Source organism: Balaenoptera acutorostrata, chromosome 11 (assembly GCF_949987535.1).
Source record: "Balaenoptera acutorostrata chromosome 11, mBalAcu1.1, whole genome shotgun sequence".
In the NCBI taxonomy this organism is placed as follows: Eukaryota; Metazoa; Chordata; class Mammalia; order Artiodactyla; family Balaenopteridae; genus Balaenoptera; species Balaenoptera acutorostrata.
In genome coordinates, this window is record NC_080074.1 from 22,889,793 (window position 1) to 22,913,645 (window position 23,853).

The 23,853-nt window shown below is 37.0% G+C and overlaps 1 protein-coding gene across 11 annotated transcripts in view; it reads left to right on the plus strand.

Moving 5' to 3' along the window:
* The window catches only part of ANKS1B (ankyrin repeat and sterile alpha motif domain containing 1B), a 1,183,808-nt gene that overhangs the window by 767,156 nt on the left and 392,799 nt on the right, over positions 1-23,853 (plus strand). For 10 of the 11 annotated variants that reach the window (XM_007165834.3, XM_028166489.2, XM_057556581.1 and 7 more), the window contains one exon: positions 14,665-14,771. In XM_007165834.3, the coding sequence (XP_007165896.2) occupies positions 14,665-14,771 (107 nt within the window). Of the gene's footprint in view, positions 1-14,567; positions 14,772-23,853 lie in introns of those variants that run through there. The other variant, XM_007165836.3, reaches the window with a different exon arrangement.

The following is a 23,853-nucleotide window of genomic DNA, read 5'->3' on the forward strand; positions in this document are numbered from 1 at the left end:
GTTTCAATATGAAGTAGATTAAATTTTTTGTATTTGAAGTTGCTGAGATTGTCTTAGGTGTGAAGGATTACACACAAGTTTGAGGTCCAAATTCTCTCAAAACTCATCCCACTTTACCTAAAGAAACAATTTATGGTTGATGGGAAAAATGAAGCAAAACCAAGTCTTTAGCCCTGAATCTTCAAGATTTTAGTGGAAAATGGAAATAAGCATTAACCTTGAGGTTGAAAATATTTGGAGGCAGAGGGTTTCTGTTTTATAGAAATCAGAGATTTATCAGTTGTCTTTACCAAGAAAGTAAACAAGTCTCTGTCACAGAAGGTATTTACCCTGCCCATGAGATTTCAGAACAATTTAAATTGTCAGGCTAAGATGATTGAATGAATTTGGTGTCTCATCTTTGTTCATACTTAATCACAGTGCATCTGTTAAAGAGCAATGAGTGTTAAGTCTGACCCACAATTTCTTAGTGAATTATTTCAAAAATGGATTTAATGGATTTTAGACAGTCCTTGACTGACTCACCAAGTTGATTTTTTGAAATTTGTTGATGACTCAGACCAATTATTAATAACATTATTATTAATAACATTAATAATTATTATTAATAACATATATTATTATTAATAACATTGTTGTATGTATTCTGTTTATTATAGGTAAATATTTACCATTATAGCTAATAATATATAGCTAATATTTATTATTACAGCAAATGGTTTTTATTATTTTTACTTATAATTGTTCAGTGCATGCTGTACTCTTCTAAGTACTGTCCATATTTATTAATTCTTTTAATCTTCACAGCATTCATCTTTAAAAAATAATCATAGATTAATTTCCTTTTCACCACTTTGTAATGCATACACAGAACACTTGGAATTTTGGTATCGTCTTTCTGGCAATCAAAGGTTGTTCATTTGCCATGACTATCAAGCTAAGTTTGAACCAATTAGACAAAATCTTCTCTATGGGAAGAATCAACCCCTTGCGTTAACTTCTGCAGTTGAGGCATGGCAAGCTAAATTTCTTTCACAGGAAATTCAGTCAGCTCTTCAACCAGAGCTTACTTTGGAAGGTTCTAAGAGACTGAGGATATCTGGAATCCCCTCTGCTTAGAGACTGTCCGCTATATTTACTTGGGTTATTTTGTCTATTTGTTCTATAAGAGGAAGGGTTTACAGATTTCCTGTATCTCCCTACTTCCAGTTTCTTCTGGGCATTATGCTGTCTCTCACATCCTCCCAGATGATGTTTGTATAACAAAAATTTGATTATATCTCTCTGTTCTTATTTTTCTTTTATTCTCATTTTATTGAAGTGTATTTGTTATACAGTATTATATGTTACAGGTGTACAATATAGCGATTCACAATTTTCAAAGGTTATACTCAATTTATAGTTATTATAAAATATTGGCTATATTCCCTGTGTTGTACAATATATCATTGTAGCTTATTTTATATATAATAATTTGTACCTCTTAATCCCCTACCCCTCCATTGCTCCTCCCTCACTTCCCTCTCCTTACTGGTAAGCACTAGTTTGTCCTCTATATCTGGGAGTCTGTTTCTTTTTTAATATACTCACTACCTTGTTGTATTTTATAGATTCCACACATAAGTGACATCATACAGTGTTTGTCTCTGTCTGGCTTATTTCACTTGACATAATGCCCTCCAAGTCCATCCATGTTGTTGCAAATGGCAAATATCTCTCTGTTCTTGAGAAAGAAAATAGTTACTCTTTTTCCTGGCATACAAGTTCCTTGATTATCTATCTCCTACCCACCTACCTTGCCCTATCTCCTATGGCATTACCCTCCCCAGACATGCACATATAACCTTCAAATTCCAGTAATAATGAATCATTTAAATCATTTTTTTACTAAATTAAATCATTTTTAACCCTCATACTAGTCCCTCTGCCTGGAACACCATTATATTAGTCAGGGTTCTCCAGAGAAACAGAATGAATAGGAAATATAGATGGACATGTATAAGAGGATATTTATTATAGGAATTGGCTCACACGATTATGGAGACTGAGTTCCACAATCTGATATCTGCAAACTGGAGACCAGGAAAGCCTGTGGTGTAATTCAGTCTGAGTCCAAAGGCCCAGGAATCAGGAGCACCAGTGCTGAAGTACAGGAGGAGATGAATGTCCCAGCTCAAGCAGAGAGTAAATCTGCTTTACTCTTTTTGTTCTAATAGACCTTTAATGGATTGGATGATGCCCACACACATTTGTGAGGTTGATCTTTACTCAGTCTACAGATTCAAATACTAAACTCCTCAGGAAACAGCCTCACAGGCACATCCAGAACTAGTCATTTACCAGCTCTCTGGGTAGCTCTTAGCTCAGTCAGGTTGATCACAGTCATCTTTTTATTTGCCTCTCAAACTCCTGTTAAATCTTCAAGTCACAGATCAAATGGACTCTTCTGTAAACTCTCTACCCAAGCCAATTTAAGCATCCTTGCCTTCCTTCTACATTTTAAGTATCTTGTACACATCTCCATTATAGCATTCATCATCCTGCATGGTAATTTTCTCCCCACTAGACTATAAGATCCTTGAGGGCAGAACAAGTTCCCTTTCCTCCCTGGTCCTAAAACAATGACTGGCACATAGGAGGCCCTCAGTGACTTAAGGCTGTATACAGCTTCTCAGAGAAGATTCAAACGTTTGCTAGTAAGCCTTAAAAGAAGGGAAAACGAGAATGAAATCAAAGGAATCACAATTTTTTTCTGATCAGGTATGGCCTATATATTTTTTGTTGTCTGCCAGAAGATTTTAGCATTTTAGGCTTAAATTTCATTTCCTATTTTAGACCATACCCCAGAGCAGAAGTTGTCAGATCTGTTTTGTAAAGGCTGGTATTTCTTAAGTGCTCCATGAAGTTTTTAGTTCAAAATAAATTCAAGGCCTTAGGGAAAATTGAATCTGAGCTCCTGACTTCCCTTAGCATTTAAACACCAAAGCATGATCTTGGAGAATTTTCCTGTTTGAATCTTGGCTTTATGATCCAGAACTCTGTTGACCCACAACATTCCACATTTCCTGAAGTAACTAATCCTTTAGCTTCTTCTGTTGTCTGCTACCTCTGCTTTGCATTTCTGTTTTTGCATTTCAGAATGGCTGTCCTTTTATCAGTGGAAGAAGCATTTTTCTTATTGCATCATCTCTCTTCCTGCTAATTTTCATTGTCAATTTTTCTCCATTAGGAAAATAGATATGTAGTTTATAGTTCTTAGCTCAGAGGATATTTAGGATTGGAAAAATGAGATATTGATACTTTTTAGTTTAGAATAAAATCGTTAGGATCTTTGTTACACTATCCTATAGGAATTAGCACTGTTCACTCCAAGCTCCTACACCTGTATTACAAGATATAAAAGACAGTAGAGCAGGCTCACATAGAAACCAACGCTATAGTTATTTGTTGAATGTGCAAATTTCTCTCCCAAATGTGGACATTGGCTTCTTAAGAAGTTTAGTGGACTCTTTTACCAGTCTCTTAAAAAATGACCAGTTTTTATTTTAAATATGTTGGAATAAATAACTTAATAGACCCATTTGTTAACTATGAAGCTAGGAATAAGAATTATCCTTTCTTGCCATTCCTTGCCCCCCCCCTCTTTATTCTCTTTTTACTTTAAATGAATGTGAAGAGCAGACTGCTTGATGCTAAAGACCTGGCTATTGGTGCGTGTTAGACAAGACCAAGCCCTTAATGACATCATGGGACTTGGGATTCTGATCACTTCACAGTACCATGAGCTTTCCTCTGTTATTTGTCCAGACTGCTTGCCCCATGCATTTTTGTCTGTTTGAAACAAAGAGAACTGGGCAAGGAAAAGCACTGATGACACTGATTGAGAGACTGAATGAACAACACAAGTATATGTTCTACTGACAGTAGAGATAATTATACAGCCCTAGCATTTGAATAGCTCTTTGTAGCTCAAAGTGGTTTTTCACATATGTTATTTAATTTTAGCTTCAAACAAAACCATAAGATAGGTGGGGTAAGGTGTCACCCACACTTTACTGAAGAGGAACTAAGCCCCAGAAACTTGCCCACTAGAAAGGTACTCTTTATATTGCTACATGCTCCATCTCAAGAATAGAAAAAGCAAATATTTACATAATAGAGAAGAGCCAAGATTCAAACCCAGGCAAACCCACTCCAAAGTCTGGGCCCCTAACCACCGTGCTGCACTACCTCTCACGGAGGCAGCGTCTTCCTAGACACACAGCACAGGCATCCACACATTTCAGTCTGGAGAGGCTGAGCACCCACGTGGAAACAATACGGAAGCGGCAGTCTCTCAGAAGCACAGAAAAGCCCTTCGTTAGGGTGAAATAAAAATATCCAAGTGATAGGATTCACCCTTCTCCCACCCCTCAGTATTCCTTCCGGCTTCTTCTCATTGCTTTGTACTTCAGAAGCCAAGAATCATAAATGTAAGATGAAGGGTGGGAAGGAGAATTAACAGAACGACTGGGAAACCCTTTTTAAAACAAACCTGCTGGTATGTGTCTGGGTAAACATTCTCCCTCCTGTAAAAGGGCAAGGTTCGTACCCTGTGCATCTGGAACAGAGAAGCAGGATAGAGTAGTAGCTAAAAGCTTAGGCTCTAGAGCCAGGCTACCAGGGTTCTAGGTCCAACTGTGCAGCTTTAAACAACATATGACCTTTCTGTATTTTATTTTTCTCCCCTATAAAAGAGGTGATAACAATAGTACTTCACAGGGTTGTCATGAAAATAATATGAGTTAATACATATAGACCATTTAGAACCTGACCGTAGTAAATGCAGGTTTGCTATTATTTTGCATGAGATAATATTTGAAAGGCCTGACCTGTAATAAATATTAGCTCCCTTGCTTTATATATAGTTTAGATCACTGGAAAAACTCACATTCTTTGAAAAGTATTTGCCTTATGTCAGTTACCTTGGTGCTAGGATAAACAGCTATTTATTACATTTTTTAGGGATTAGCCAGTTTCTTTTTTTAACTCTTGTCCTGGGGCTCTCCTCTATCTCTTCCTAAATGTCATTTTCCTGTTTAACAAATTTGATAACAGTCACCTCTGCCAATCATTTTACCCATCTTAACTGTTTCATCAATTTCACCCTAGAGGCACCTCATTGAAACAGATAGTGTTTCTCTTTTGCTCATGGAACCTGGAGTCACTTAAGCTGTTTTCTCTAATTCATTCTCCTCTCTCTACAGTCACAATAAGAAGCCATGTCTCTAGGTTTTAATTCCTCTAATCTCAATTGACATTTTCTAAGTAGTAAACCAGTTTTCTCCACTGGCCTATAAATTACATATGTGCAGGGATGTTCAAAGCTATATCCCCACTGCCTAGCAAAATGCTAGGAACAAGAGATACTTTATAAATATTTGTTGAAGAAATCAGTCAATGCTGAAGGAATTAATAAAGTATCAAAAGAAGTATCCTACCCCCTCCCCAATTAACTAGAACCTAATTAAGAAATTATCTGAAATTAATCAGAATATGAATTGCCTTCTACTTTTAAAAGAAAAAATTAATTTTAGAGACCTAAACTGGTATCATGGACTTAATTTAATACAGTTATAACAGTTTTCAGACCATACCCTGGAGTAAGCATACATTCATTTCAGTGGCCTAGGCCTTCAATAGCTACACAATATACAATGAGAATAGTTATGAACATGTCAAAAGTGAGTTAGTATCATCATGCCCTTACCACATAGGGTAGGATATTGGCCTTTGAACTTACTCTTCCCACTGCCTCAAATTCTCTTTTCCTAAATACCAGAACAGCTTGTTCCTTCACTACATTCCAGTCTCTGTTCAAATTTCACCTTTTCAGAGGCATTCCTTGACAATTTTGTTTAAGATGAGTCACTTTCTTCTCCTATCATTCTTTATTTCCTTTTCCTACTTTTGAAAAACTTTTAAAACTAAGTTTATTGAAGTATAATTGAACTACAATAAACTGCACATATTTAAAGTGTACAGTACGATGTTTAACAATTAGATACACCTGTGAAACCATCACCACAATCAAGACAATAAATATCCATCACCTCCAAAAGTTTCCTCACGTGCCTTTATAATCCCTTTCACTCCCCTTCTTTCCACCCCCAGGTATCTATTTTCTGTCAGTATAGATAAGTTTGCATTCTCTAGAATTTTATGTAAATGGAATCATACAGAATCTACACTGTTCTGGAGGGTCTGGTTTCTTTTACTCTGCAAAATTATTTTGACATTTATTCCGTGTGATGAATGCAACAACTATTTGTTCCTTTTTATTGCTGAGTATTATTACATTGTGCTGGTGTACTACAATTTGTTTATTCACCTGTTGATGGACTTTTAGGCTGTTTCCAGTTGTAGGCTATTACAAATAAGGCTGCTATAAACATTCGTATACAAGTCTCTGCATGGCATATGCTTTTATTTATCTTAGGTAAGTACCCAACAGTAGAATAGCTGGGCCATGTAGAAGAGGAATATTTGACTTTTTAAAAAACTATCAAACTATTTCCCAAAGTGGTTGTGCCATTATACATTCCCACCAGCAGTGTGTGAGAGTTCCAGTTGATTCACATCATTGTCAACACTTGGTGTGGTCAGCCTTTTTAAATTTTAGACATTCTAGTAAATGGTATCACATTATGGTTTTCATTATAGGTTTGCATTTCCTAATATCTAATGATGCTGAACATCTTTTCACACACATATTTGCCATCCATATGTCTTCTCTGGTGAAATCTCTGTTCAGATCTTTTGCCCATTATAAAAATTGGTTTGTTTCCTTATTACTGAGTTTTGACAGTTCTTTATATATTCTGAATACAAGTCTGTTATCACATGCAATTTGCAAATGTTTTCTTCTAGTCAGCAGTTTGCCTTTTCATTCTTGTAACAGTGTCTTTCAAGGAGCGGAATTTTTAAAAAAATTTTCATGAATCCTAATGATCAGTTTTTCTTTTACAATTGTGCTTGTGTTGCCTAACCCAAGTTCAAGATTTTTCCTAAATTAGTTTCCTAAATTTTCTTCTAAAAGTTTTATAGTTTTAGATTTTATATTTAGGCCTATGATTTTTAGCTAATTTTTATATATGGTATGAGATATGAATTGAAATCTGTTTTTCTGCATATGGATCTCTAACTGTTCCAGCATTATTCACTGAAAATTCTCTCCTTTCTCCATAGAATTGCCTTTTCACCTTTGTCAAAAATAAATTGATCTTCTATATGATGTCAATTTCTAAACCCTTTATTCTGTTCTATTGATCTGCATGTCTGTATTAAATCAATACACCACTGTCTTGATGACCATAGCTTTATAGTAAGTCTTGGAGTCAAGAATTGACCTTCTCTAACTTTATTATTCTTTTTCAAAGTTATTTTGTTCATTCTTGGTCCTTTGCATTTCTGTATGAATTTTAGGAGAAGCTTGACAATTTCCACCAAAAAAAACAAAAAACAAAACTCCTCCTGGGATTCTTATTAGGATTACATTGAATCTACAGATAGATTTGGGAAGAACTAACATGTTAACAATTTTGAGTCCTCCAATTCATGAACACAGTATACCTTTCCATTTATTTAGGTCCTATATGATTTCTTTCAGCAATGCTTTGTAATTTTAAGCGTACAAGTCTGGCACGTCTTTTGACAGTTCATTCCTTAGAATTTCATGTTTTTGATGCTATTGTAAACTGTGATTTTTTTATTTCAAGTTCTGATTGTTTATTGTTAGTATATAGAAATACAAATGATTTTCGATATTGATCTTATAGTCCTTATATCTTATTGATCTTATATCCTATTGATCTTGTTAATTTCATTTATTCTGTAGCTTTTATGTGAATCTCATGAGATTTTATATACAGATAATCATGTCATATGTGAACACAAACAGTTTTACTTCTTCCTTTCCAACCTTTCCAACCATATGCATGTTATTTATTTTTCGTGATTCATTGCGCTGACTAGAACCTCCAGTACAATGTTAGATAGAAGTGGTGAGAGTGGACATCCTTGCCTTGTTTCCTGAACATAGCAAGAAAGCATTCAGTCTTTCATGGTTAAGTGTGGTGCTAGCTATAGGTCATTTATCCCAGAGAAATGTAAACTTATTTTCACATAAAAAACCTATACAAAAATGTTTATAACAGCTTTATTCATAAGAGCCAAAAACTGGAACCAACTCAGATGTCCTTCAATGGCTGAATCATTAAGCAAGTTATCGTACACCAATACCATGGAATAGTCCTCAGCAGTCAAAGGAATGACCTATTGACAAGCAGAATAATTTTTATGGATTTCAAGGGAATCATGCCAAATGAAAAAAAGCCAATCCCAAAGGTATATACTGTATGATTCCATTCATATAATATTCTTGAAATGACAAAATGATAGAGATGGAGAACAGATTAGTAGTTGCCAGAGGTTAAAGAGTGGACAGGGAGAGAGATGGCCATGGCTATGAAAAGATAGCAGAAGGGTTCCTTGTAGTGGTACTGTCTTTATCTTGACTGTAGTGATGGTCACACAATGTGATAAAATTGCATAGAACTAAACATATACACACACAGACAAATGAGTGCATGTAAAACTGGTGAAATATGAATAATAATGGATTTTATCAATGCCAACTATCTGGTTGTGATATACTACCATTGTACAAGATGTTACCATTGGGGAAAACTGGGTGAGTCTATACAGAATCTCTTTCTTACTGTGTCTTATAACTGCATGAATATACAATTATCTCAAAATACGAACTTTTAAAAAAGAAAATGAAAAGTTGAGCCTAGAGATATCAGGCAAAGAACTGAATAAAATATCGTGTATCCACAGTGTGGACTATTATGCAGCTATTTAAAAGAACAAATTAGAGCTTATTTACTTGTTAGAATTTCATAAAGCTTTGTCAAATGAGAAAAGTAGAGTTCAGAAACATGTGGTAAGATTCTATTTTTAAGAAACAATATCCAAAAATACCCCTACATATACTTCTCATGCATGTGTGTGTATATATATATATATATATATATATATATATATATGCGTATGTATTTGTACATAGCTGTGAGGTGTGTGTGTGTGTGTGTGTGTGTGTGATTCAGCAATGGATAAATACATGTGAAGATACATACTAGTTTGTTAACATGATTTACCTTGATGAGAGAATGGATGATACGGATGGTTTGGAGGGACTGGGGGAAGGAGTAACCAAGAAAAATAGAAAAAGAAAAAAAAATAGAGCACTAAAAATACTAATACATAAAACAATAACAATGTATTTTGATATGCAATTATGTGTGTGTTTTGTGTTGTTATAAATTTATAGAAAATTTAAGAACTGTTATATTATTTTTATTTTATTATTATTATTCAATAACTGTAAATTATACAGATATAATTTACATATCATTCAATTCACCCAAAGTGTATAATTCAGTAGTTTGTAGTATATTCAGAGTTGTACAATGATCACCACAGTGAATTTTAAAACATTTTTATCACCCTAAAAAGAAACACCATATCCATCAACAGTCATTCCCCTTTTACTCCCAATTCCCCATCCCTATCGCGAGGCAACCACTAATCTATTTTGTTTCTATAGATTTGCCTATTATGGATATTTCATATAAATGGAATCATAAAATATACGGTATTTTGTGACTGGTTTCTTTCACTTAGCACGTTTTCAAGGTTTATCCATGTCGTAGTATCTATCAGCATTTTATTTCTTTTTATTGCCAAATAATATTCCATTTTATGGATATATTACATGGTATTTATTCATTCATGGGTAGAGCCTTGACCATGTGCATAGTCATCCGGGGATGATAATGATTATAGCAGAGTCCTCTTTGTATCTTTCCCTAATCTTTCTGTTAAGCTGTCTGCCTCATTTGGTATCACACTCAGGTATTAGCTTTCCCTAATTGCCAGCTGGATGCTCTCTTGTTTTTGACAATTCCCTTATATACAAATTGCTCCAGAGTCTGCTCCAATTACATTTGGGCAGGAGTAGTTTTTGAGGCCAGTCTTTGAAGTTTGGTCTTACCCCAAGAGGGCATTTCTTAACTATGTCTTTCCCTTGTTCTCTAAAACTATCTGGCTACCATTTAGCTTTAGCTTGTTGTCCTAATGCCTCCTTTTAATTGCTTACCCCAAAATCTCCATTGTTTTTAATAATCACCTTAAGCTTGAACTTCCTCATACTCTATTTCAAATAAAATCAATTCCTTGAGATAGAGCTGTCTGTATTTAAGGACCTTTTGGCAAAATCTTTGAGCCACTGCTCTGGGCACTGGGCAGGGATGGTAGCCCCTGGTCTTCTCATCTCAGCCTGCCTTTCTGGACATGCAACCTCAGCCCTACAAGCAAGCTGGAATGAGGGCAATCAGGGCCTCACTATTCTTGGCCTCCCACAAGTAGGATAGAGCTTCCACTTTGTGAATAGAGGCTGCATGGACAAAGGGAGCGCTTGACCTCTCAGCTGTATTCACCAGGAATTTAACTTCTATAACTTGAAGTTGGAGGGTATTAGAAATGCTGCTGGCCTGCCCCTTTAGATAAGATACCATATCCCTTGGATGGGCTGTGAAGAGAGAGGAGCCCATCCTCTTGGGCACACCCACCCAGAGTGGAGCTTCTTTCAAGCTGAGCTAGGGAAGGAAGGATGGGAGGGAACAAGTCATGGCTCAAGTGCCATAGACTCTCTCTGTTCTTACCAAGTTTTAGTAGATTTTCTTGAATAAATCTTTCTTCATCCTCTGTATGTTCTTAGGACAACTTCCAGAGACTTTAAATGGTGGTTTTGTTTTTTATTTATACAATTTTTTCCAGTTATGTTTGTTTGGCTGGGGAGAAGGTCCATGGAGTTCCTCACCTTGCCATTCTGGAAGTGGAACCCCCAGAATTATTTTTTAAAAGACTATGCAAAAGAAATTCCTGGTTTCATCACATACACTGAACTTCAGTTTCCTTATCTGTATGTGGGGCTAATAATCCACACCACACTACCTGGAACATAGTAGCCCTGAGTAAGAACTGTTAGTTCTTCTTTCCCTCCTCTTATCTCCCTTTTGGAACTTAAAGAAGTTCTAGTTGAATAAAGAGGCCTGCCCAATAATGTGATGTCATGCTTAAGAATTTTAAGACTCCAAGAAAGTATTACAAGTAAAGTAAGAAATATATGTAAACACTATTTAAAAAGTGATCTTGAGACCCAAACAAGGGTTCTTTCAGTGGTTTGGCTCATGAGAAAATACTTTAACAAAACCAGAAACAGCATGATTCAAGGTCTCATTCTTCTTCCTTCCTCTCCCTCACCACCTCCCCCTACCCCAGTTTCTCCCAATTTACTTCCCCACTGCATTAAAACCTTTCACCAACATATGAGAATTACTGAGTTGGAACTGAATGATTGAATAGTTAAAAGAATAAAATTCAGTCAGTGTATATAAAGATTTGTAAAGTGATTAGTTACCAGTATTCTCTCTGAGCTGTTTCTGTACAGCAGCCTGGACCTTGAAATAAGCTCTCTCTCTCTCTCTCTCTCATACTCTCATTCTCACTCTCACTCTCTCTCTCTCTCCTTCTCTCTCTCTTTCTTTTAAGAAATGAAAATCTCATGAAAGCCATTTCCAATGTCATGTGTTCATTCATTTAACAAAGGCAAGTTAATGCCTAGAATGTGTGTAGCACTCTTCTAGGTACTTGGTCCCTGGTTTGCATCTTAGGAGATGAGATGAGATTTGAGGAGCTGGCCAATCAGCATATGCTTTACCAAACCAAAAAATTATTGTCATGTTTGCTCGATCTTTGTGTAGCTTATCCATAGCTTAAAATGATCAGGAGGAACAATGTGGATGTGATCCTAGGAGAGGCTGTAATTGATGCCTACCTTTAACTGTACCGTGTACCAGCTTTAGAGCTGGCCAAGGACAAATAGTGTCTTGCTATCAACTTCTCATATAGGTAATATTGAGCAACCTGAATTCCTTAAAACAGATTCCTAAACTGCTACAAACTTTTTGACCTTCTTAAGAGATCTAGAACCCAATCGTTTCTATTTAAAAACCTAGATATCTTCTTTTAAATAAAAAATTCAGAGACTTGAAAAAATTTAAATCTGAAACTAGGAAGATTTTATATAGTTTGGATTGTGAAATGAAAATTACATTATTTGGTTTAGCAGGTGCATAAAGAATCCTTACTACTTTTAATATTAGCAAGACATATTCCTACATTCAAGAAATACATCTTGTACACAAATAACTATAATGTTAGACAAAAAATATTTGTTATAATAGACGGTATGTAAATGCCACTTAAAACATTCCTGTTAGGGGGACTAGAAAGTGTTTCATAAAGGAAATATCATCTGATCCAAAGCCAAAGAAGAGGCATAAATGTGGGGACATAAAAGAAACCCAAGTATGTTACAGGCTGCCATTAAAGACCAGCCAGTAATCCCACGTGCTTGGAGCACTGGGGGAACGGAAATAAAATTAGAGGATTTGTAGTAATCATGAAGACCCCAAAAATGTCATCAAAAGAGTTGGGAGTTTATTTGAAGCCAGTTGAAACCATGCAAGAGTTTCGAAATAAGGAGTGATAATCAAAATTGTCTTAAAGAGATTATTCCGACATCCACGTATAAACTAGATTTTTAAAAATCAGAGGTAAGAAGACGAACACAGAGGCCATAGTTGTATTACACCAGGTGGGCCTGAACTAAGAGAGCAAAATGACACCAGATGTCAGTTCCATAAATATGAAAGAGGAATTCGAATCAAGGAAATGGATGCAAGAGATACTACGATGAGGGATGAGTGGAACTTGGGAACTGATGTCAGCGGTGAGAGAGGGAGTGCAAGATGTTTTGCAGTTTAATGTCTGTGTGCTAGGGAGGTTGACAATGTTCTTCAAAAGAGAAAGGAAACAGATAAGATTTGGGGAAAGAAGGAAAGTCACGTTTCATTTATTCAATAAATATTTGCTGAGCACTTACTATGTGCCAGGACTGTTCTGGGGGGATGAGAGTTATCTTTAATTTTTAAAACACTTCATGTGTTAAAGGCAGTGTTCCCAGTCTGTGTGACTCCAAAGGCAGAGCTGGATTGAGTGAGTAGGAGTCAGCCAGGAAGTAAAATACATTTCTAATAAATGGAGGCTTCTTGATAAGTAGTAAGAGCTCTGTTACAGGCAGTATTCAAGCCTAAATTGGATGATATTCTTACAGGAACACTGTGACAAGGGATTCCTGCATTAAGAGAGAGGGTAGACTAACATCTCTGCAAGTTCTCTCTCAATCTTAAGTAAGAGTCTATTCGTTCCATGATCTACTCCTATGGGTTCTATTATTAATCTCTGGTTTCTCTCAATTATTAAATAAATTAGTCTGTCTGCCATTCAGTAAAACTCACACATTTACATCTGTTATTCTTAAATTATTTTTGGTTAGGGTTCTTCTTCTTTATAAAAAATTCTACCCAGTAATGTTACCTCTGTAGCTAATTTAGAATGTCAACCCTGGTAGACTGGGTTATAAATATCAGAGAGGAAAAGGATTTCTTGTGCCTAATAATATTTTTGTTTGGAAGAAGCCTCGCAAACGAGAAATGAATTATCTTGACTTCAAGATTGCGATGCAGTTTCTGTATTTTGCAGCAATTCAAGAAGAAAAAAAATTCCTCAGAGTGGTTCATTTTGATACAGCAAGGTAAAGAAAGAGAATAATTGTTCTCCAAACACTGTAAAGCTTTAGATCAGAAACATTTATCTGTGCTGCATTTAAAAAAAAAGAAAGGGAAGGAAAGGAAAGACGAGCAAAAAGGGAACCTGTCGGGAGCTCCCCTATAAGCTATAGTTAAAGCTTTGCATTTCCTGGTGTTTCTTTTGAAACGTAAAATTCCACAACAAATAGCTCTGTAACGTATAACCAGTATGAAGGTTCAATTCAGATTTAAGCACTTTGGTTTGCTTTTGAATCTTGCTATTTTCTGCATTTGTTTTGACTGCTCTCATCATTCAAGATTGACGGTTGGATGGGTGTGTAGGAGGAAGCAGCAGCAGCAGGCTTACAGCTTGCAGACAAAAAAAATCTGCCTTATCTGATGGCTATTATTGAAAATGCGAGGTGTAGCCTGGGCTGGGTAATGAAGGGGAGCGAGCGAGGGGGAGCAAGGAGCATGGAGCTGCATACTGATGAGTGTAGGAGTACTTGATAAAAAGAATTCTGGCTGCTGGCCGTGCATTGCTCGTTGTGGAGTACTCCAACAATCACATAGAATGCAGACCAGCCTAAGCTGACAGCTTGATATGCCTTCTTCTGCTGCCTGGTTTTGGGGGCTGTGTGACGTACTGGTCGGTAGTAAAGATTAATATGTAAGAAATGTGGAGCTAGGATCAAGTCATACTCCACAGCCTGCCTGGCAAACTATGTTTTACTTCTGACTTTGCTCTCTCGCTGAGAACATTAATCTGTCAAGCTGGCGGGCTCCTTTGATAGCAACTTTCCCAGGAGCATGATGTGGCAATGCCACCTCTCAGCCCAGGACTACCGCTATTACCCCGTGGACGGCTACTCCCTGCTTAAACGCTTCCCTCTTCATCCTCTTACAGGACCCAGATGCCCTGTCCAAACAGTGGGACAATGGTTGGAAAGCATTGGGCTACCTCAGTACGAGAACCACCTGATGGCTAATGGATTTGACAATGTGCAGTTTATGGTAAGACGCTTTCTGTGGCCACGGAGCTGCCTTTTGTCTGTCTTTGCTTCTTATGTGTCTTACACGGCTCAGAGGCAGCCTGATTTGCACCAAAACCGGTCAATTTTATATACGTAACCGCATTAGAAAATCGGATGCCCTTAGGACTGAACTTACTGTGTAACATATAGGCACTTGCTGAAAAATGAGATCTATGTGCATCCATATACATGTGTATTATATGAATGAACCGGTGAGAGTACTATTTATAGGCAGTGAAAGAAGATTAACATTTATAGTCTCCCTGTCATTCTTTGTGTGATTTTTATAGATTTGTAATCTCAGAATACCCAGTTAGATTATAGAACTCTTCAGTTAATTCTAGATTCCTAACACATATTGTTTCACTTGCGCATCAGCGTTTAGTAATTAATTAGACAATTTGTTATGTTTACGGTGTGAAGATCATTTTTTTTCCTGATAATTGTTCAATAAGCAGTTTAAATTGTGTGGATGACCTTTAGTTCGTTAGCAAACTGATTCAAATGGTCTATTATAGACAGCTTTCACTTACTTCACAGGCTGATTGAAGAGCAATGAGGTATTGTTGATTACTTTATGTAGAAAACAAACACTTCCATCAATTAACTGTCAGTATCTAGAAGGAGAGGATGATGGACTAAGTACATTCATGTACTTCTGAATACTGGTCTGCCTGCAATCTAAACCTGGTATGTGCAAACTTCCCACTGCGACGAATATAGGTGAGGAAGGAGGATGGGGAAACGTGCAGACCCATAATACAGCTTTCTGATCATTCACATACCTCCCCCAGTGCTCATCAGTTTCCCTTGTTAAGCTACGTCACAGTCCTTATTAGCTTTCTTTGCTTTTAAGGTCCCATCACACATATTACTGATCCCTAAATTTAGACAGAGCTACATAACATAGGCATGTAGCACAAAATGGCTTGCAGAAACAATTAATAGCTATTTCTAAACAAAATGCTGGGGCTGACACCTGAAGCCTATTAGTAACAAAATCGATAACACAGTACTGAGAGCTAGGCATGTCTTTTTATTTCCATTAGAGATTATTTTCTCCAAGCTTGACTTGACTATTGTAGCTTTGAAAATTATTCAGACTGTTAAACTTCTGCTGCTTCTCCAAAAATGTGTGCCCCCTGAGCTTTTTCTTTTAAAGCTGCATAAATGTAGTAAGACATATGAGCTCTATGTAATTGTATCCATGGAACTCTTTATGAAGCTGTTTTTATAATGAGACCTGCAGCTACTGTTATTTTTCTCATGTTTAAGAATACTGTCACAAATTAGACAGATATTGTGGGTATTAAAATAGGGGAAAAGTGAAATTGCTTCAATTGCTATAAGAGTCTTAGGACAGACTGAACAGAATTAGGACAGACTTAGGACACTAAACAGATGACACTAAGAATTAGAGGAACTATCAAGTAGAATGAAAGTCTTCTCATTGTCGTTATATTTACTGCACATTTGGATAAGTCTTTATTCTTTCTCCTTATCTCTACTTGAAATAAGACTCTCTCATTCCCACTCCTCAAACCTGTGTCCAAATTTATTCTGGTCCCATGAGAAGTTAGGTAGGTCTTTGGATTCTCTGGATTGTCTGCTTGGAAAATTTTAATTCAGCATAACTTTCCTCTGAATGTTAAACACTTTTGAGTAAATATAATCCCTTTTTGAAAGCCCAATGCAAAGGTTAATCAAACATATTTCCAATAAGCATTTGGAGATCGGAAAAAACATTCATGAATGAAATATGTATAAGCACTCCAAAATGTATCCAGGAGGCAAAAAATCCTGGACATATGTGACAAAACCAAGGTCTGATCTTCTCCATAGATTATTGTCTTTATTTTTTAAATTGCAATTATTGTATATAATTTTTCAGAAATTAAGAAAACATAGTTAATTCAGAATAATCAAATACTACATGACACAGAATTAACTTTAAAAATTTGAGTTATCATTCAGAGGAGTTAATTATGAAAATGAAGCAAATCATAAAAGTGTCATCAATCATCGCTTTACATGCTGCTGTACACCATTTATTTGCTACTTGTATCATAAAAAAATCAATTTCTATCTCTATAAAAATTATTGATCTCCATAATCTAATTTATTTAATTATGAACTTAGTTAAAGTACACTAATATGATCAGCCAACTTTAAGAAATAGATTTCATTAATGTGGTGAAAAAATCTGTTGGACCTGCTTAATCTGCACTCAGTATCATATTCTAGCTTTTGTTTTTCTTGAAGCACATTCTGACCTGCATTTATTCATCCTGTTGCCTAAGCAACAAGCACCACACTCCTATTAACTATGATGTAGTGCAGGTCTTATTAGCTTTTTAGAACAAGACAGTAGAGACATCAAAAGGATATAATTAATGTTGGTTGAAATATCATAGTACATCCATGCATTGATATATTTTATTTAGGAAACATTCTCAAGAGTTAATTTTCCATTTAATCAATATTCCATTCATGAATATGAGTTTCAAAGGGTTCATATAAGTAACTTTCAAAGTATTTACTGAAAGCCTTACAAATTTTTTTTGTTAACTCTGTTCTATGTTCTCTTACACGTAAACACAATATATGGATGATTTATCCACATGGCTATGATTAACTTCAATAAAGATTTCTTACATCAATTTTTAGGCATGGTTAGAAAAGAAGGACCCCCCATTTATTTTAAAATATTTATCAATCATTGCTTCTCCTTTGGGCTCTTAACACTTATTCTTAATTTTATTGATGTGTCAATTTTTAAAAAATATCTGAAAGTCAGAATTCCAAACTTTTTCTTTATGTACATAAAGAAAATCTCTGGTTTGCAGAATAGTTTTGTACACAGTATTGACATTTATGTAGCCTTAAAAATGTAAAATAAATGGAAATTGGTACAAAGAATAGCTACAAAAGTACATCTGGTCACCTAAGACTTTGGGAAAGTCAGATCTATGTTGCAATCAAAAGTCTGAAACTTCAACACAGAAACCCTTTGTCTAAAGACTTATCCAAGCCCCACTCTACCTGTTCATTCCCTCTGATGTCATATATCATCAGCTCCCGTCTAGTTAGGCATGTCTACCTGCTACTCACTAGCCTCTGGGAATGCCACCATGGTCCTCTGACATCCCACCTGTTTTCCCCAACTTTGCAACATATAGAATGTGTCTGTTTCAACATTACCTTTTTTCTTTTCACTAAGGAGTTTAAGTATGAAGTGATTATTGTACAAAATGTCCATGATGATTTACTTTCTTATTATATATGTTTCTATCATCATGTCTTTTCCTAGTCTGATGACTGCTTCCTAAAATTTGTCTCAAACTATTAATATCTATTCTTGTCTTGATGACTGCTCATTTGTACTCTCCCTCAACCCTCACAGCTATTTCCTTTCCTTCCCCTCTGTCTTTTATCCTCTAAGATCTAACTCAATTTCTACCTAGTTTGTATAGCTTTTCTTAAGGACTCCAGTCCTTAGCAGCCTCTCTTTTCTCTGATCTCATATAGTGGTTGTATTTGGCATGAAAAATTACATTTGGCATGCCATTATTCACTCTCTAGAATTAGGAGTTAAGTTTTCACTTGTATATATCTTGTCTCCCCAACTAGACTGGAAGCTCTTCAAGTCCAAGTTCTGTGTATTCAATTTCCTTGCCTTTCTCACACTACTAGCATAATGTTGTGTACATAGAAATCTCCCCATAAAAACTGGATGCACAGCAGATTATTGTAGTTGGACCTCTGGCCTCATTTTTAAACTGGAAGCCTTGTTTTGGTTTTTTTTTTTTTTTGGAAGCCTTGTTTTGCCAGTGGGAACATAGAGCATTAGTACCCTTCTTTCATTCATGCAACAAACACTCCTTAAACATTTTCAATGTGCTAAGGACAGTGTTAATTACTAGGGATATAACAGTAAACAATATATTGTCTTTGACCTCAAGCAGGTTACAGTATTGCTCTCAGACATATCATATTATTTGCATACACATTCCTTCATGTGCTCACACACACACGTGTATACACACACTATATCATGGGGATCTTGCCCCTCATCCTTTTGTATAATCACCATCCTTCAGCATATTACCTACCAGCAATTGTTTTTTCAGAAGCAAATTACAGTAGGCAATAGAAGAGGTAAAATCTATCATAGCATGGAGTAATGGAAAATAAAGATACCAATAACATCAAAACACTGGCAGTGTTATGGTAGATTTGTAGTCCAAAGACTGTATTAAGAAGTTTATATTACTTGGAAAACTGACCCATAGCCTCACCATGTTCTGGCTAACAATCATATTTGTAAACTCTAATCAAAAGGGGAGAAGAATGAAATTATACCAACTTATTTTTTTTAGCATCTCCTGTGTTTTCTAGCAATTGCCATCTAGGTTGACTTGGGGTGCTTTGATCACTGTTAAAATGTTCAAAATGTGCACAGAGTAAGATATAAAAATAATACCTGGAGCCCTACATGAATTAGCATTTTTGTACACTTGGGTAGGTAGTATTCATAAAGAACTTAGTGAAGGTCAAAGTGAGTACTGCCTATTAGACATTGAAGTGGAGTCACAGAGCTCTAGGAAGTCATCCATTTGAACCAAAGATTTGAACAAGATTGATCTCTTAGTATTTAATTGAAACTTTTTTTCATTTTTGTGGTACATTTTACATGCTAATAGACTTACTTCTTTTCTCCTCTTATAAATAACTCTTCTGTAATAAGAGCCCCATTTGCAGTTGACCTGATAAAAATGACCTTTTGAGTATCTTAGCAGCATATCATGATCCAAGTAAGAAGTTAAACTTGTGAAGCAGAAAAATAAATTGTCCCTAAAGGGTAAGACTAATAACCCCCATGATGTTTTTCTGTTTCAAATATTGTTTAAGAAAATGTTATAAAATTACTGAGATTTAAAGGCGTAAGAGAAATATACCTGTCACACTCCCTACGCCTTCCTTCTGAAACAGGCTAGGCTCTGAGTTGAGTAGGTGGCTTTATATTGAAAGTGCAGCTATAATTTTCTAAACTCATTTAGGCCAGTAGTTACACACCCACTTTTGAAAAAAAATATTTTTCTTTTTCAACTACTGGCATTTAAAATCTGTTGGTAACCAACAGTCAAAACCAGGAGGGAGTCATTCTTTATCTAGACAACAGCTTAATTACAAGTATAACAGGCAACAGCCTCGCAGTGGCGTGAGAGAGAACTGAAGTAAGACTTCTCGTGCCCACTGTCTCACTTCTGTATGATTCGGTTTACTCACCTGTAAAATCAATGTAATGAGAGGTCCAGGAGAAATGTTCTTTGGGCTTGTTATTTAATATTTTGAGCTCTTTAAAAATGCAGGGTACGATACTGGTGCTGGCAGAGCTATTAATTGTTCTTGTAGCTCTCATTAGCCTTGGAAGATTGCTTGTGCGGCAGAAAACTCAGAAATGAGGGCAAGTGCAGGCATGGCCATCTGAGAAGGATGAATGGCCTTCAGAAAAAACAGTAGCCACAATTCTAATCTGGTGACACGAAGGACAAAAGAGCCTTTTCTTCCACCTGCAAGTTACTCTGATTACATATTTAAGCATTAAAATATGCTGCCCCATTTTCTAATAATTCAGTACTATAGCTACCATCCCTAACTAATGCTCACATGAAATGGCCTTTAATTTAGTCATGCAGCATATTTGCATAATTTGATCTCCAGTATTGAATCAAATGACCAGATCTCTGGGATGAGGAATTTACTTCATGAATTTAAAAACTTGCTAAAACTGCTGAATTACAGACTAATTTTAAGAAATCCAGCCACAATCATTTTTCATTGCTTGAGAAATGGACAGATTTCTCAAACAGTGGCAATGACCTCCGTTGTCTCATTTCCAGTCACGTCCTTTACTTCTGTAACCCAGCCTGCGTCCCAGCCCTTCCACTCAGTTTGTTCTCTTTTAAGTCAGCTGTAACCTGTTTCTTGATAAATTACCACCCCCACCCCTTTCTTTTCTCACTTCATTTCTCTTTGGCCTCTTTCAATGTCTGATTTTCACTGTCTGCTCCCTGTTGGTATTTATTCCCTTACTGAAGTTTGTTTGGGTTCTGTGACATACACTGACCTTTCCAGTCACTCCTATTTTCCTAATCCTCCTCTTGCCTCTAAAGGTGGGTGGTGCTCAACTTGTCCATCCATCAGGGAGATCATTGGTTCTCACAGATCCGTAGCTGCCCCTACTCTTCAGCTCTTTCTACCTGGCATCCAATACCGTCTAGCTACTCAGTAAACATTTCCATATACATGTGTGTGTACCACACATTTAGCACAGACCTAGCATAGAATAAATGTCCAACAAGTGTTAAATGTTACTGCAGAGTGATTACTCCAAGGTGATCTTTCTAAAGCACACATTTGCTTTAGCACTACTCTGCTTAAAATCTTTCAACGATTCTCAATTCCATAAGGGACATTATACTTACACAATTCTTTTTTTTTTTTTAAAGAAATTCACGTTCTTTTATTTATTTATTTATTTATTTATTTATGACTGTGTTGAGTCTTTGTTTCTGTGCGAGGGCTTTCTCGAGTTGCGGCAAGTGGGGACCGCTCTTCATCGCGGTGCGCGGGCCTCTCACCATCATGGCCTCTCTTGTTGCGGAGCACAGGCTCCAGACACGCAGGCTCAGTAGTTGTGGCTCACGGGCCCAGTTGCTCCGTGGCATGTGGGATCTTCCCAGACCAGGGCTCGAACCTGTGTCCCCTGCATTGGCAGGCAGATTCTCAACCACTGCGCCACCAGGGAAGCCCCACAATTCTTAATATGGCTTTCATATTCAGGAAATGACCTTTATGACCTGCCTGACCCAACTTATTTTCCAGCCTCACCTGTTATCATTTCCTCTCTTTACTGTTGTCTGGAACTGCTTTTTTCTTTCATTGCCTGGCCTTTGCACATGCTGTTGTCTCTGCTGAGAATGATGTTCCTTCCGCTCTTAATTCCTTTTACCCTCTAGTTCTTAGCCTAGTTGTCACTTCTTTTAACTGTCACTTCTTCCCTGACCTTCCACGTATGGGTCAGGAGCCCTTCTTCCCCCACCTTGCTGCGCCGTATCACCAGTTTACTTGTCCAGCTACCCCACCACCTCCACCCCACACAAACACTAGAACAGGGCTCAGCAAACTTGTTTCTATAAAGGGCCGGATAGTAAATATTTTAGGTTTTGAAAGACATATGGTCTCTGTTGCAACTATTCAACACTTCTATTGTATCATGAAAGTGACCATAGACAATACACAAATAAATGGGTGTGTTCAAATATAACTTTATTTACAAAAAAACAGGAAGATCTAGTCAATAGGCCATCATTTGCTGCTACCTTGCACTTGATTTAGAAATACGATTTGAGAGTTAGGAATATGCTTTGATCCTCTATATCTCCAGGTACGACCCCTGGCTTACACATGTAGACACAGTAGCTGTTTAATGAAAGGAAGAAAGGAAAAAGCGAGTAAGGAATCAGGCAGGTGGCTCCAGCAAGGTTCCTGAAAGCCTGTTTGGTTTACAGAGAACCCAGCCAATAACTGAGGAAATTCAGAGCAAGATCCAGCCTTCAGGAGTCTGACAAGAGCAAAGAGCGTGTTTTTGCTCTTCTCAGTCAGACTGGAGTATATTTTCAGCAAGGGAACTGTGCAGGCATAGGAACTAGAAATACACAGCTGCAGAGGAAACCTGTTATTCCCTCTGTTTGGAATTCCTTTCTCTTCCTTCTTCACCTCACTGTACAGCATTGTTCATGATTGAGCTTAAGCGTCACTTCCTCCAGGAAGTATTCCCTAATGCCATTCTGTCATCTGGCTTGCATGACTGCCCCCTCTCTGTGCACTCCTGGCATCCTTTTCTTAGCCCTAAGGTAGGCCTTATTATATTTCATTGCAATTATGTTATCTGTTCAGATGTCTGCCTTCCACCCTAGAAAGTGAGATCCTTAGAGACAGAGAGTGGGTCTTATTTATCTTTGTATTCCTAAAGCCTAGAACAGTGCCTGGTGTAAAGTAGCTTCTCAATAAATATTGATCGGATGGCATTTTTTAAGTCTTATTTAGTTTCATATAAATTATCCCATGTAATTCTCACCATATCCCTGTCAGTAAGTATTAGTACCCCCATACTAATAACGAAGATAATGAGACTCAAAAAGTTTTTAAAATTCCCCAGCAGCACCTAGATTTAAAACTAAACTGCTTTGACTTAGAAGTTCCTGCTCAATTCACTAAAACCACACTGTTTCATCATTCCTCCCTTCGTTCACTCAGCAAATGTATATAGAGCCCCTGTTAGTTTGCAGACACTGAACAGGATGCGGGCCCTGCCTTCCAAGCCCTCACGGTTTGTCGTACTTCTGGTCCTTTGAGGGACCTCTTTATCTTACTTCTCCTTACTTTTCTACCTCCTCCCCACGACTTCTCAAGAGGACCTCTGTTTTTCCAAGACCAGAACTCTCACTGCCAAATACATACCTTCCTGTTTTGTGTGATTTCCCTCCTACCTAACATAGCCTATCTCCTCCTGATTCCCTGTTCAAGAAAGACTCATTCCCTAAGACCCTGGTCTTTCTACTTGCTCTGTGGAGACTTCCTTGCTCTGTGGAGACTTCCTTGCTCTGTGGAGACTTCCTCGCTCTGTGGAGACTTCCTCTACTGATCTGGACCCTGCCCACCTCTTAGCTTCACCTTTCACCTCTTTTAAACTCTGGCTGTGTTGAATTATTATAGTCTTACAATTGTGCCTCGCTTGCTCACAAATCCATGCCTTTGCGCACACTGTTCTCTGCCCAGAACAATACCTTCTTGCACTCATTTTTAGCCTGGGTAACTCTTACTTCAAAATGTGGCTCAGGGTTTCCTTCCTTAAAGGGGACCCTTTAAGACGAATTCTTTGGTATTGCTCAAGTATTCTTCAGTGGCCTCTCATGGCACCCTGCTTATCATCCAGGGCTGAATTATCTGCTTCTTTACCTAACTTCTTCCCCTGAGAGAAAAAACAATGTCTGGTT